The sequence below is a fragment of the Apteryx rowi genome, unplaced genomic scaffold (genome assembly GCF_003343035.1).
Source record: "Apteryx rowi isolate R43461 unplaced genomic scaffold, aptRow1 scaffold_893, whole genome shotgun sequence".
Classification (NCBI taxonomy): Eukaryota; Metazoa; Chordata; class Aves; order Apterygiformes; family Apterygidae; genus Apteryx; species Apteryx rowi.
Genome location: NW_020451197.1, coordinates 151,000 through 165,779, shown reverse-complemented (window position 1 = coordinate 165,779; position 14,780 = coordinate 151,000). Strand labels below are relative to the sequence as shown.

At 35.3% G+C, this 14,780-nt stretch overlaps 1 protein-coding gene across 4 annotated transcripts in view; it reads right to left on the bottom strand.

The window, feature by feature from the left end:
* Positions 1-1,355: 1,355 nt before the first annotated feature.
* Positions 1,356-14,780, bottom strand: part of ARMC1 (armadillo repeat containing 1) — a 34,116-nt gene continuing 20,691 nt past the window's right edge. For 2 of the 4 annotated variants that reach the window (XM_026091038.1, XM_026091041.1), the window contains exons 4-7: positions 8,233-8,422; positions 4,319-4,435; positions 4,151-4,225; positions 1,356-3,558 (exon numbers count right to left, since the gene is read on the bottom strand). In XM_026091038.1, the coding sequence (XP_025946823.1) occupies positions 3,367-3,558; positions 4,151-4,225; positions 4,319-4,435; positions 8,233-8,422 (574 nt within the window). In that variant the 3' untranslated portion in view covers positions 1,356-3,366. The remainder of the gene's footprint in view (positions 3,559-4,150; positions 4,226-4,318; positions 4,436-8,232; positions 8,423-14,780) is intronic. The other 2 variants (XM_026091039.1, XM_026091040.1) reach the window with 2 other exon arrangements.

Sequence of the window (14,780 nt, the reverse complement as noted above, 5' to 3'; positions counted from 1 at the left end):
CTCCCTGAAGAAGTGTCCAGTAAACCCACCACTGATCCCCCTCTAGCCAAATAACATTCTCTCCGTTTTTCCTGAAAAACTACAACCAGAATCTATGAGAGGGGTTGCAAGGTTATTCTCACCCCCATCTTCATTTATTTTCAAATCTTAACATATAGTTTTATTTACATTTTAGGAATTCAAAATACTTAAGTACAGATGAATAAACGGAAAAGGCTACACAATGCAGCCCTCTGCAAAAAGAACATAGCAAAGACTGCTGCTGATGATTTTTATTAGATATGTTTGTAAACCCAGCTGTTTGACAGCTGGAGAATTGTTCACAGGCAAAAAGGAGCACCCACATTTTATTTTACATTGCAGGCAGTTACAGGAGTACTTCACACCTGCCAGTTTACATCTACCTAGGTATTCAGTGTTTTCCTTTTGAATTGGTCCCACACGCTAGCCTCCCCATCAGCTTACACAGCCTATGGCAAAACTAAGCAACATGAGCTATTTTTGTACAGAGCAAGCTATAGGGTGTTTGCGGAGTGAGAAAGCTAGATTATATTGTATTTCACAGCACTGTAAGCATTCTCCAGTATTATGACAGCTATTTACAGAGTCACAGTTACAAGTCTCAATATTGCCTCTACCTATCCGATAAGCATTTATTCTTATTATGAAGAAACATGGTAGTGATCATTATGCTTTACATTGGCTATAACCCTAGGACAATTCAGGAACTTAAACCCTGATGCAGGTGGCAGCTTCCTTGGCAATCAGCACTTTGCAACTGGTGCAATGTGATACTCGTGCTCTTACTCTCAATGCAGCTTCTTTTCTGAAGCCTCTAACTTTGCAATAGTTTTGTTCACCTGCTTAAGTTAAAGTAGAAGGACTTTCTTATCCTTAATCTGGACTCTGAAAAAGTATGAACATAAACTTAATGACTATACTGTGCCTTTTTTTGCTTTCCCAAAAATCAGAGATCTCTAAGAATGTTGATGCCTCTAATTTTCCCTATTGAAATATACACTGGAGACTATCAGTCAAAGAAACTAATGGCTTAAAATACATACATATATATACATACATATATAGAGAGAGAGAAAATGAATTTGAGATGATGTCCTTAAGCAGCCTGTATTTAACTACTCTTTACAAATACTTTGTTTAAAATGCAAGCATGTTCTAAACACATGCAACAAACCCCAATGTGATATGCAGGAAATGCAGCAAAGGTCTGACAGTGACTGGGTGTTTGCATTCTTCTTTGCTAAATTCAAGATGAAGATGATGTACTTTTAACACCACAAAAAACTTATAAGAATGTCAGAACATATAAAAGTCAACAGGAGCCATATATTTTGTTTAGTAATATTATCCTTTATTATTTTACAATATATTTCAAAAACTTTTACAGATGCCTTGAACTGTTCTACAAGAGCCGCAATACTGTCAAAAAAGCACACCTACAGACTGAATGCACAAACTGTCATACCTACTGGTATTGAACCATTAATATCCAGAGGGTGTAGTCTTTTAGTAAATAGATGTGCAGTAATGCAAATGCAAACAGATGTTAATGCAGAAAAATAAACTCTGCATTCATGGTTATAGAACAGAGGACTTCTCAAACACATTTGGTACAGTAACATTCTAGACAGCAATGAGCAGTATTACATATTTAAAGCAATACATGCCTTGAAAAGCCTGTATTTTCAATCTGTGCGTGTAAACCTGAATCAAAAATAAACTATATATATTAAAAAATGGGACATCTAATCTGACAACAAGCTTCGTTTCTTTGTTGTCCTAGAATGACAGTTAACTTGAGTGGGTGAACTCTGACCTGCATTATTATTTTATGTTATCATCTCGTCTGCATTTCTGTAATATTAGAGCAGCCTGTGAATGTTTTTTTATTCCTTCTGCATAGGCACAGGGGAATAACCTTGATGTATTAAACTTTTGTCTCGGTCTCCAAGTGCTAAATATAGTTAGTATTATAGTAAATACATTACCACAAAAAAAGCATTGTATAACGAGGTTTATAGTATTATTAAAATCCTCAGCTGTGTTTCTCTGGTGCAACAAAGCAGTGCCACTGCAGTTTTCAAGCACTGTATATCAAATCCTCTCAGGCACGTGGTCCTTATTAACATCTCAGATATACATTATCCTTTATCTACAAAAGTTTTGCTTTTACCATTGTTTCTGGTCAAAAAAATTACAGACAGTGTAGGTTTAAAGATGTCTGGGTAAGTAACAAGGTAAAGTCAATTGTTTGCATATGTTTTTAAGCTTATTTAAGCTGATGTACTTTCATGGGAGTCTCATGAAAGACATAAGGAGGGAACAGTAATTACGTATCAGATTTCTGTTAGGTGAAAAAGGGTTGAAGTCAAAATTTATGACAGTGGCACTGTGGCAAGAGGCATTCAGCTCTGCTTTATTCTTCAAGTTTATAAAGTTGCAGTTACCATTTGCTAACAGTAAACACCATTTCTTAACTGAATAAGGCCTACATTTCCCCAGTCTCTGAAGACAGAGCTGCAATGGGCCATCACTAAGTTAGACCACAGCTTTTTTGCTACAGTCTTCTTCACTGGCCTAAGTAGCAGTCAGTGGTATTTATTACTTATATACATGAGTCAGTCACACCCATCATTACAAATATGTTCTAGTTTATTTACTGTACAACATATGCATACATATTTGTTTGTTCAATCCCTTATTTCTTAACACTCCAGTGGTTTAAGGGCAGGCTAGAAAAAATTTCAATATGCATTAAAGGGTTATAAATTTCAAGTCTGTAGTGATTCTATTTTAATAGCAAAAAGGGAACATGTCATGCTCAATCTGTGAACATGGTTGGCAAAAATAAAGGCAAAAAAGAGGCAGAATATATTTTTCTCTGGAGTCAACATCTAGAAAATTAAACAAAGTAGCATTAGTCCAAAGTGATGCAGAAATAAAAAAGGCATTTTAAGTAATGCACAACTAGAGCTATTAAGAATTTTCTTTCACAGAGGCCCTGAGACTTGAGTTAAATGCATTTTCCCTACCACGTGTTTCATGTGAAGTCAAACTTAAAGCTCTGTACGCATGTTTGGTATATACCAGTGGACCCATTTTTAAAAAGTGAAGCAATAAAATCTACATGAAAAACAGATGAAAGGACAACTTGATTGGAGGCCTCTGTTCTTTGACCCCTGCCTTATCAGGCTAAATGTCCAATAAAATGTAAAATGCAGCATACATTTGCGTAACCTAAAATTTTTGTGGTAATTTATTGCAAATTGCACTTGGCAGTTCACCACACAAATGGAAAACTGGCCCCCCTATTGGTTCACACAGTCTTTTAACACCAAAGACAAGTCACCAGTAGAAAGATCTGGATAAAAAGTTTGCTGCTGTGCTGAGCCAGCTTGCTGCACCTTCTGGGTGTGACCCAACACGAGACACAGCTTTATCTTGTTCCTTGGTAGGACTTTCATCTTCTGGTAAATACTCAGGTAGATCTGTATTCTGCTCTACTTCTACTGGAGTATCTTGGAACGGAACCAGCATCTGATAAATGCAATAGATTAAGATGATGTCAGATGTTGTAACTGAAGAGAGTAAGTGAAAATTACACACATAAATACATTCAGAATGATAGGCATGAATGTTTCAAGATTTCTCGCCCCCACACGCATAAACTGAGTATCTAAAAGGGCCCTATTATATATCTGGAATCTATTACATTTAGGAGATGCACAAGAAAAGTTTGGGTTTAACATGAAAAGAGATTAAGAAAAAAAAAAGTCATATAAATGAAAAAAAACAGTTCTTTCACTGTAGGTGTGAAATAGAAGCACTTCAGCAACCCCTGCCAAAAAAAAGGCAATCATCTCTAGATCAGGAGAACGTAACATCAAGGACAGAAACAATTATACTATTTTTACCCTTCCTTTAAACAGTTCAATGATAAGTTCTGTAAAACTGCTCTATAGGTATATGTCCCTACATAGGATATTCTTTATCTTCCTTATACTGTATATGTAGTACTCCCAATTAAAAAAAATGTTGCCTGGCACCAGATGTTATGGGCACAGTGGTGCTGTTATTAAAGATCCAACCATCCTAAATTAATCACTACTGAGAAAGAGGTATATCCTACCTCCTCTCCACTTTCACTTTTCACAACTTGCTGTGCCTTCATGACTTTGGTCGATGCTATTGCCGTTGCCAAAGCCTTCAACAAGGGGAAGAATACACAAAAAACATAAAAGCTTAGTGTGACAGAACTGCAATAGATGTGAGATCTGGAGAGTTATTTAGCACCTACCTCTGCTTTTAAGTCTGAGCGAATTCGGACCACACATCTTTGAACAGCCATTTGAAAAGTAAAACTAATAACACCTTTAATTTTCAACAAGGCCTCTTCACAAAGATTCCTTCGAGACTAAAAAAAAAAAAAGTAAAAAAGAAAGTAGGCACAATTCAAATACTGACATAAGACACTGTGTGAAAACGATAACAATTAGTGGTAAGGAATTCCTGCACGTCTGAAGGCAGATGGTTACTCAACAGCAATTTCATAAAAGCAAAACTAGGACAGGTTACATTTATTTTTGTTAACAAATATTAAACTCTGTTGCTACAGAAGAATTTAAAAAATGCTTACATTTTAGAAGTCAAACATGGATGGAATCAACTGTAAATAATCAGAGAAAAGTGCTGAAAAGCAAAGAATGTTTTTCTCCGTATGATCAGCTAAACAGTCCCCTGTGGTTAAGTTCTGATTGAGTGAAGTGCTCATTGATGAATAGCTAGTGTTTAAGTTGCTGTTTATCAGACACCTTGTATTCGTACTGACTGAATGCATCAAAGCAGCTGTTGTATCCTTCAGCTACTTCATCTGTGGCAGCTCATGGACATCACAGCCTTAGCTTAACTCTTATTTCAAGGGGAAAATGTTTGGTTGATAAACCACAGAGTGTTATGTTTAAAGCAAGTGACATCGCCTACTGTGCAATAACATTGCATTGACCTGTACTACTTACATCTGTTCTACATTATCTTAGAATGTTTTAATACTTTTTTTCTTTTACTATTTGCATGACAAGATGGTTATAACAAGAAGGAATAGAATATAGTTGTAGAGACTGCTAGCACAGAAGGGGGGAAAAAAAACAAACAAAAAACAAACAACCCCCCCCCCAAACCAAAAGATGCATTGTACCAGAAAATTTGACAAGTCTTAGCACAGGTTCAAAATAACTATGTATCTCATTTAGCTTTTATTGCAAGTTTCTGCAAGGTTTTCAATAATCAGTTATTTCAAAGCATATTTATGTTAGTTATCAAATAATTACTGGTCAGTACTTGGGACAAAGACGGTTTCATGCATAAAAAGTAAAACTCTCAGTCCCTGGAAGAACTAACTGAAGCAGTTTGTTGTTAGCAGTTTAACATATGTATTGAAACAATTTATGTATGTTTATGTATTGAAACAATCAACATTTCTGACAGTTAAAAAAAGTAACATTGTCAGATGGGCTACATTTCTTATACACAAGAAATATCTGATGCAAAGATGATAGGCTGCCTTGCATAAATGAAAGTCAAAGTGAGTTCCAGACATGAGAAGCAATACATCCATAGCTTATTAGCCTAAAGAATTTGTGATTACATGGGTGTAGGCAATTCTGTGACAGATTCTGGCTCTTCACTCCAAGAGCTCAGGTCAAGACAGGTGCCTCCGTTTTCGTAAGTGGAGATTATACTAATTTTACATCAGGCTTACAATGATCAGTAACTGGTGAATCATGTCTCAAAGACAAAACTTACCAGGGTGCACACAAATTCCTTAAAAAGCTGGAAGTTCGGCAGCCTCCAGTCTAGCTGTACAAATATATTTTGCAAAATATGTCTAATTGTGGCAGTTAAGCACAAACCCCAACAATACAGTGAGATATTTTTCTGAACAGTACTCCTGAAGCATGGGCACAGGGTAGGACAAGTGAAATTCAGAAGGTTATTTTCTTGCACACCCTTTTTACATAAGAGGTTGGTGAACCTGTGACGTAGGACTAACTTTACTTCCTGTTTCCAAATAACCTGAGCAATGGCTTTTCTTGCTCTTCAGAATTACCATATCATTCAGAGCTGACAGGGCAGCAAGAAAATTATTAAAAACAGAAGTCCCTCCCCTAACTCACCTTCTGGAAAAGCTGATCAAATGCTAGGCAGCAGTAAAGGTTGTGGCTTCCAACGGAGCTAGATTACTGAACACAGATTACTGCACCCTACCAAATCCTACTAAAATATAGAGACTAGCAATTTTACTCAAGGGGATGCCACAGTCAGACTCCTGAAGTGCTACCTTGTTTGTTTTTTTTCCTCCTTCGATTCCTCACCCCCACCCCCTTTTTAAGCTTATCATCAAATTTGGTAATTACATCTTAAAATATAAACATCCTACTACATACTTAACAACCACCAACCTTCCCCCTTTCTTTCCTGGGATGATCAATATCATTTGAGGTCTCAAAATCCATAAACATTTTTAGCATTTGCAATCATTCCAAAGAATAGCTTTTTGTTTCAAATCTAGATGAGGAAAGAGCAGGTAAACTGTAAACAGTATTTCACAGCTCCACATTTGCTTATTATGCCTTCTAACACACATATGCATAACCTAATATTCTTTGCTAGTTGGGAATAAACTGTTGCATGATACTAACCCACTTTTATTACTCACAAGCCTTCATCATTCTCCTGGATCCAACTTATCCTGGCATTTAAAACACCATTATATGAATGTTTAACTGTTGGGTAATAGTGGGCACCTGGAATATCACTAGCTTTTCTTTAATCATCTAGTGAAATACAAAGCTATGTACACTAGCTGTCTCCAGCCAGCGCACAGTCAAGATTTTTCTTTTCTTCAATGGTTAGCTAAGAAAACATGCTGGTGTGCTCTAGGCAACTACAGAAGCCTGCAGTTTTGCTCTCTGGATCTGAGTATCTAAATATCCTACACTTTTTTCTGAATAGCAGTGAACACTTTTGCCTCAACACTTGAGAGAAATTCCATGGATCTGGGTAAGTTCTATTTGTCAAGAAACACAAAAAAGAGCTTTTAAGATAGAATGAGGCTATTGTCAGTACATCTAAACTGGTCAAGTAAAAGTGAATGAAGTTTCTTGCTCTGAGAGACCCATGAACAAGTAAACCACCTACAGTCTGAAAATCATAATGGGAGACAACCAATTGGACTGGATTAAAAAAAATAAAAATTCAGAGTACAAAAGCCAGTGATGTTGACAAAGCACTGCCTTTCTACACAGAGCAAACGGTGGAAGGACAGAACTGTAAAAAAATATTTACTTTGCATAAAGTGAGCTAGAGCAGCATGTTATTTCTAAAGGAATTAACTATCCAGGATGACAGGTACACTGATAGACTGGGCTTGTGGACACGCTTACTTGGCAAAACGTAAAGCAACAAAGCAAAGGATCAGGTTTGATCATTTAAAATGGGTACAAAACTGAAGATACAGAGTTCAGAGGGCACTTGTGGATAACATGCTTTAACAGTCTACATGCTGTTTGGCAGCCCTAAAAAGGCAAACATGGCCCTAGGGCGTTATCTACAGGGGTATGGTAGATAAATCTGTAGAAGTTATTCTGACATTACATAAAGACTCAGTGAGACCTCATTAACTCAAATGCCATTCTGGTCACTACAGTAGAAAGGATCTCACAGACAATGAAAAGATGTAGCAAACAACAACTGTAAAAAATCAACCAAACAAAAAACTCCCACAGCATTTCTAATTTAGAATAATAATTAAAAAAAAGCGTCTGAAATCTCTTATGACTAAAAGGAAACTGTGTTTTACTTCAACATACTGATATAATCACACAATATCATTAAGTGAATCTGCTGAAGGTACCTTGTTTATTCCATTCTTTCTTGAAAAAGGAAAGAAAATTGGGAAAGATGGGAGCAGAATGGTTTATAAAATAATATCAAAGCCATCAAGGAAACTGCCTTAAAATATCTTCTTTAGACATTCTGAGTAAGGTTAACTTATGCAAGATTTTACACATATACTGCGATTCAAAATATGATTCACAGAAGTTGCTGACAACTGATAACACTACAGAAGTGGTCTGCACACATTACTCGTGTGTGCAAAATACATCTCAATACAGCATGCCTTATTTACACAAGCATGTAAGATTTCCTTACCGAATCATCAAGGCCATCTATATGTAAAACCACTGTCTTGGCACGTTTATTTGTGCTGCCCAAGAAAAACTGAGCTTTCCGTCGACGATAGTTCATCTCATTCATATTGTCCATGTCTGACATGTTGGAAGACTGTAGGATGTCATACACTTCAGAAGCTAAGAGTTTAGTCTCTCCTGGCGTAGTAGTCCTTAAAGAAAAAGTGCATTAAGATTTGTAAGGATTTATTTTTATATTAGTACTCCAAACAGTGGCCACTTACATCCCAGTAACTGGAATACTCCATTGTTACAACAGAAATAGAATTAAAATTTAAAAAAAAAAAAAAAAAAAAAAAAAAAAAGTTAAAAGGTTCCTTTAAAAATAATAATAATAAAAAACCCTACTGGAGTCAGGGAACTGAATATTCAGCCAACATTCATCACTCATTTCTAGCTGAAACCAGAATCTTTGGGCTAGGTTTGTATACATGAGCTTCTGTTCTATCACTTATGTTTTATTGCTGTAAAAGAACTCAGTCATTTTTATTTTCACTCCCCAGAAGGCATCATACCAATTAGAGACCCAAAACCACAGCTAAACCCTTTTTTGAAAACGTTTTGAAAGAGTATTTCCTTTTCCATACTTCAATTATTCACTTGATCTGTTTTAATTCCAACATCATAAGCAAGTTCAAACTACAGTAATATAGTTTACACTAGTTTGACAACTGCAAAGCAAATGCAGCACTAGATGCTCAGTACGCCATTGTTAATTTAGTCATGTCTAATTTCTTAAAAAAACCAAAAACCTCCCATTGTTTTTTAGATAAACATGTCATCTTCCACCTCTGTCATTCAGATAATAAAAATAATTCCTCTGTAAAACTGTAATCTTTCGAACTGCTTTCTTCTTTGAAGTTACCTAGTATCAATAGCAAAGCAGGATCCCAGATTTTCTTAAAGAATCCAAAGAATATTTCCAATTAGCCTAAAACTTGCGGTTAGAGCTATATGGTAACATTTATTTAGATGGAAAAAATATAGATAGACAATATGTATTTATTCCTTATGCTTTATGCTTAATCAAAACTGATTATAATAAGGTACTAATATAAATCCATTGTCCAAACACAGCACTGTTTTAATTAGGCCAATGATTTAAAAGTATGGGCAGGAACAAAATTATTACAGCATTAACCTTCAATTAATCTTAAAATGATGAATCACAGCTTTGCAGCTTTGGTTTGCAAATACTAAATAAGTAAAAAGTACCTTTAGTATTTTTTTTTTCCATTTAACTTCCTTAACTACCATACGTTAAACACTTTATCCATCCTAACATATGGCCAGAAAAGAACACTGATGCAAGTATCTTAGGAGTTCTCAACCTGTGGGTCTCCCAGTTAGTCTTTTTTTTTCCTCCTTATTTTTCTGCAGCTGTGTTTTGGACAGCATCCTTTTGGAAAGGAAAAAGTGAGTTCTTGTGAATACTCAGTACAATGATAGCATTTAAAAAAATGATGTATTGCAAGATACTGTCTAAATATAATAAGCAAACAAAGACCAAAAACAGCAAAGCAGTTAAGCATGTGCTCAAGTTTAAATACATGCTTACCTTCTGTTTACCTACAAGGAAACAAATGCTTTAATTAGTTCATAGAAATGAGTGCTGGGAACAAACAAACATTTCTACTTCATCCTACCACACTTTATTGGATAAAGTAATAGAAAACTTGAAAAAGTATTTGAATTTAGTCAATAAAGTTAAACAGTAAAGCCCTGCAAGTTGGTGTCTTCAGGTAGTCAGGCATATTAGCTTGTGCAAAGTGGCAGCTTATCAAGACACTAAAAAATTTACCTAGCCATTAGTTTTAGCAAATTCTTTCTACCAAAATTAATATGGATAGGATTTTTTTTTTTTTTTACAATTTAGTAAGAACATTATTTAAATTTCACTATCCCACCCACAGCAAGCACTAGACTGTTTTAGTAAGAGTTTTTACTTGAATACAATTGTATTATTGCATCATGAGGATGTCACAGAATCAAAAAAATACATAAATTCAGAAAGAGACAAGCGAGAAATAAAATATATTTAAAACAATACTGGCCATAAAAAAAAAAGGAACTCAGAGTTGCCAATATGACAGCAAATAAGATGCATAACAATGTTTAAAACCAATAGTGAATTTCATACATGTTTAACGCTCCCAAAATCATAGCTGGCATAGTTTAAAGATTAATGACATAAGATGAATTGTACTATCCAAACAACCTGTTTATTTGAAAGCATAAATCGAAATATGCTCTTGATAAGTATTCTAAGTCATTCCTAAAACAAGTCTATACAAATAAATGCATGTGTATACACACACTTAAACAAGCTACTCTGAACTCTGTATTTTTCCAAATACCAGACTTTTATAGCCTACCATTTTTAAGTTACAGGTGATAGCACTAGTAACCCCTTCTACATCAAAAAATAAATAAAATTAAATAAAAAATAAATAAAATTAAATAAAACCCCCAAACACGTGATTTTAATCTTGTATTGCTCAAGAGATTCTCTTTATAAGAGACACTTTTCTGTAATAACAGAAGCAGCATGAAATTAAGACACTGGACCATAAGGGAAAGAAAAACAGATATAATATTAAGACTATCAGATTGCAAGACAATCCCCAATAAAGGTATAAGCCAAAGTTTTATTCTGCAGCAATGCAATACTATCAGCAACCTGGTTTAAAAAAAACAACCAACAATCACAAAAAAAGACCCACCACATGCACATACAGTCCCATACAAAGCCTTCTACAATTTCAGTGTACTGGTAAAATGAGAGAATACAAGTTTTGCATCAATTTGTTGCTTTTTCATTAAAGAAATTCATATAACAGCTATACAAAGGATCCTAACAACTCTAAGGAAAAAAAAAGTATCTGGATTATAAACAAGTATAATAAACCCTCTCTATTGTAAAACCAAGGGGATGCTCAACACTGACTCTTCCTTGATATACTATATTGATAAAGATAGAAACAACTAAACTACATGTAGAATTAATACATTGTAAAATAGAGGAAGTTTTTAAAAAAATAAAGATAACACTTGGGCTGTGTTTTTGTTGACTGAAATAAGAAAAATGGCAACTTTAAGAGAATAAGATTCTGAGGGCACTGACAGAGGCCCTCTAATGAACCGTGCTTCAGTAGCTGCAGATACTGTTCCTAGCTGTCCTACACAGCCTCCTGCCACCAGCAGAGCAGCAGAGAACTGCTAGTCTTTCAGCCACCCCAGTTCAAACGTGAGTATAGTATTTTATTCACCAGTGAAGGCAGGTCTACAGAGTCACTATGGACTGACTGGTGTTCTACTACTCTGCCAGGGAAATGGTAACCTCTGGTTAATAGCATCTCAAGAACTGGTAACATCTTATACTACTTCAGCAAGATTCAGAAGGTGCCTATCAGAAATTCAAACCTTTAATTTTCACTGTCTTTTTGAATTCCTGTCATCCTAGACTGCTGCCTGTCCTTCCATTATGTTTAAACAAGGCCTGGCTCTACCAGTAATATGGACACAGAATCCAAGTGACATGTGCTGCATCTGTCAGAAGAGGATGCAAGAAATAGTCCTTATTTTAAATACCAGTAAAAATAACTTTGTAAAAATGGCACAAGTGTTGCAGAGGTTTTACTAACATTGCAAGACCTTATAAGAAGTTTTAGCTAAACTTAAAGGACAGGAAAATTACTGACCACAACCCTGAAGGCATATGTGGCGTGCATGAGCATGCCTGTGTTTGGAAAGAAAGTGTGAGCAGCATGCAGCACTACAGTTGTATAACCAGCATGTGATCCAAGCACACGCACAGCATCACAACTGTTAACAGAAGAGTCCTGACAGTCTTGCTAGTATCTAACCTAAAGCTGTATCTAATCTAAAGGTAACAAAGGTGTGTTTCTTCCTTTAGAAAAGGCACAAAGGATGAGGAAGACATATATTAAATGAGTGGATTTTCCCCCTTTGTACAAATACATATATGTTATATATATATGCACACACACACACACATATAAAAAACAAACACACTTTTTTTAAAGCTAAAATATTGTATATGCATATTTTACATATACACAGATCCAATACACACTTATATATGTGATATTTTATAGATGTGTGTACGTATGTGTGTATATAGATATATAAAATCTCTCTCTCTCTCACACACAAACACAGGGAACAGATGCAACCATAACACAGCTCAGTACAGCAGACCCTGTGCACCAAGCACAGAAAATAAATACATTTCCTTTGTAGCACACATTGTGCTCTAATGACATATTAGCTAAACAGAGAGACAACAAACATACTATAATGGAATTTCATTAGTGTGTTTCTACAGAGTTTAACATAGAGGCAGGAGGTTCTCAAATTAAAGAGGGCATCTTTGTTCGTCAGAGATTCAGTGACATCCCAGATTCTATCAAAAGGAGACTTGTGTCATTTAATTCCAAATATGAAGCTCAGTTTCAATTCTATAATCAAGTTGCTTTTGGTTGTACTTGCTCAGTTTATCCACCATGCACAATAAGAAGAGAAAGATAATAACTTTACCCACTGAACACATGATTAAAAATTGAGAAGTGATTAGGTAAATTCAAACAGGATTTTTATTTTCCATTTTTATCTACTTGCAGATATCTATTTTTACCTACTTGTGAAAAGGAATACTTCTGCGCACATTCAGTTATTTAACTTTTATAAGAAACAGCAAATGCTTATAACCTGCCACGCAACCAAAACAGAATATAGTTTATTTTAGAAATTGGACTTTCATGCAAGTAACTCAAAAACATACTTAATTCTCCTGCCAACTATTTCACTTATGTATTGTTTTCCAAAGTTCTGCAGGCCAGTTTACATAACTCTAATACACCTGATAATCTAGAATGTCTGAAATATATGCAGCTGTGTAATTTTATTTTGATTTCTCCTCAGAAACTTACTTGTTCCCATATTTAGACTTCTGTTGTTCAATGCTCACTCCTTACATGTTTTATCTTAAGATATCACAAACTAAAGGCATGGACAGATTGAGAAGAAAACCTCTGCTTTTCTAAGTCAAAAAGACTTGCCAGTTTGCATTTCAAACGTTTTCACCTTACCTTATAAGGCTGGTTTTACTAACAGCAGTCAGAGAAAAAGTATCTAAATTATAAGGTTCAGTAGCTTCTTACAAAATGTTAAAAATTCACAGTTTACTGATTCAAAATTTATTTTAGGAAATCATTGCTCTAAGTTTTCTCCCTTAAGTAAAATCACAAAAAAGCTGTCGATGAATTCAATAATTGTACTGTATATTTAATATATGACTGAAAAGGAGATCACATAGGAATACCCAAAGAAACATTACAATCTCAAGTCATTTCAATACACAGATCGAAATGTCAATGTAAATAAGCTCTTTCACAAGTTTACATTTTTCTCATCTCTTTTAACAAGACCTGATGTAGTTCAAGAGTACTCAGCTTGTAACCTAGGGCCCAACTGCAGCCTCATACCAATGGACCTTTTCCCCAAGGCTCCTCAGGAATAAGACACAGATGAAAGACCAACCGACCACTCTCAGTTTCTGAAAAAGGGAGTTGGGGGTGACAGTTTCAAATCTGGACACGTGACAAAAAGCCACTGCTCATTACCTGCCCAAGTCTGAGAAACCTCTGCAAAAAAACAGCAATCAGAAATAGACTCTTTCTATCAYAGAACAGCCCATTCCCAGAAGCCCTCCTAAGATCCAAGCAGCTATAGGCAGGATATTGGTATACAACAACATTACATTTGCAGCAGACCTCCCATACACACGTAATAGATGTAGCACTTTCACAGAGTGTTGGTACTAAAGATATATGTATTTGGACATTCAYTGTATGGCTCATAACCATGCTCTTCCTCAGGAATTTCTGAGAAACCAATATAGAGAAAAAAATAACAAAGAACGGGACTATAAAAGCAATTAGAGACGGCAGCAGTGAAGTGAAGATTAACCCATCCACAAAACTTAAAGGAAATGGGCCTCTATCTTTTAAAGTCAGATTAAGTAAAGTTTCCTGCATTGACATCTCAAGGAGCTTACACACTAATGGAAAAATAGTATCTTAAAGCACAGATTTTAAAAACACATAACAACACTTTTCAAGTCTAACAAATAAAAGAATAGAATTACCTTCCTTACCCAAGTTAAGGCTCATTTATTTTAAAAGAGTTCAACTGAATCCCAAAACTAGTGTCCTACTCTTGCATGTTCAGTGTCAAGTAAAAACAACTCAAATTTCATATGCACTCTTATCACATAAAATTCTTATGCAAATTAGTGATAGTCTAATATATCAAAGGATTGAATGCAACATTTTTCTTCAGAATACCAGTTTGAGACACTCCGTTCCTAGAATGACCTCAAGCACCTTTCCAGGAAGTCTGAAAACATACGCGGTCACATAAAATTAAGTATTTCCATTTGATCCCAATCAAATTTTACACACTCAAGTACTGCCCTCAGAAGACTGT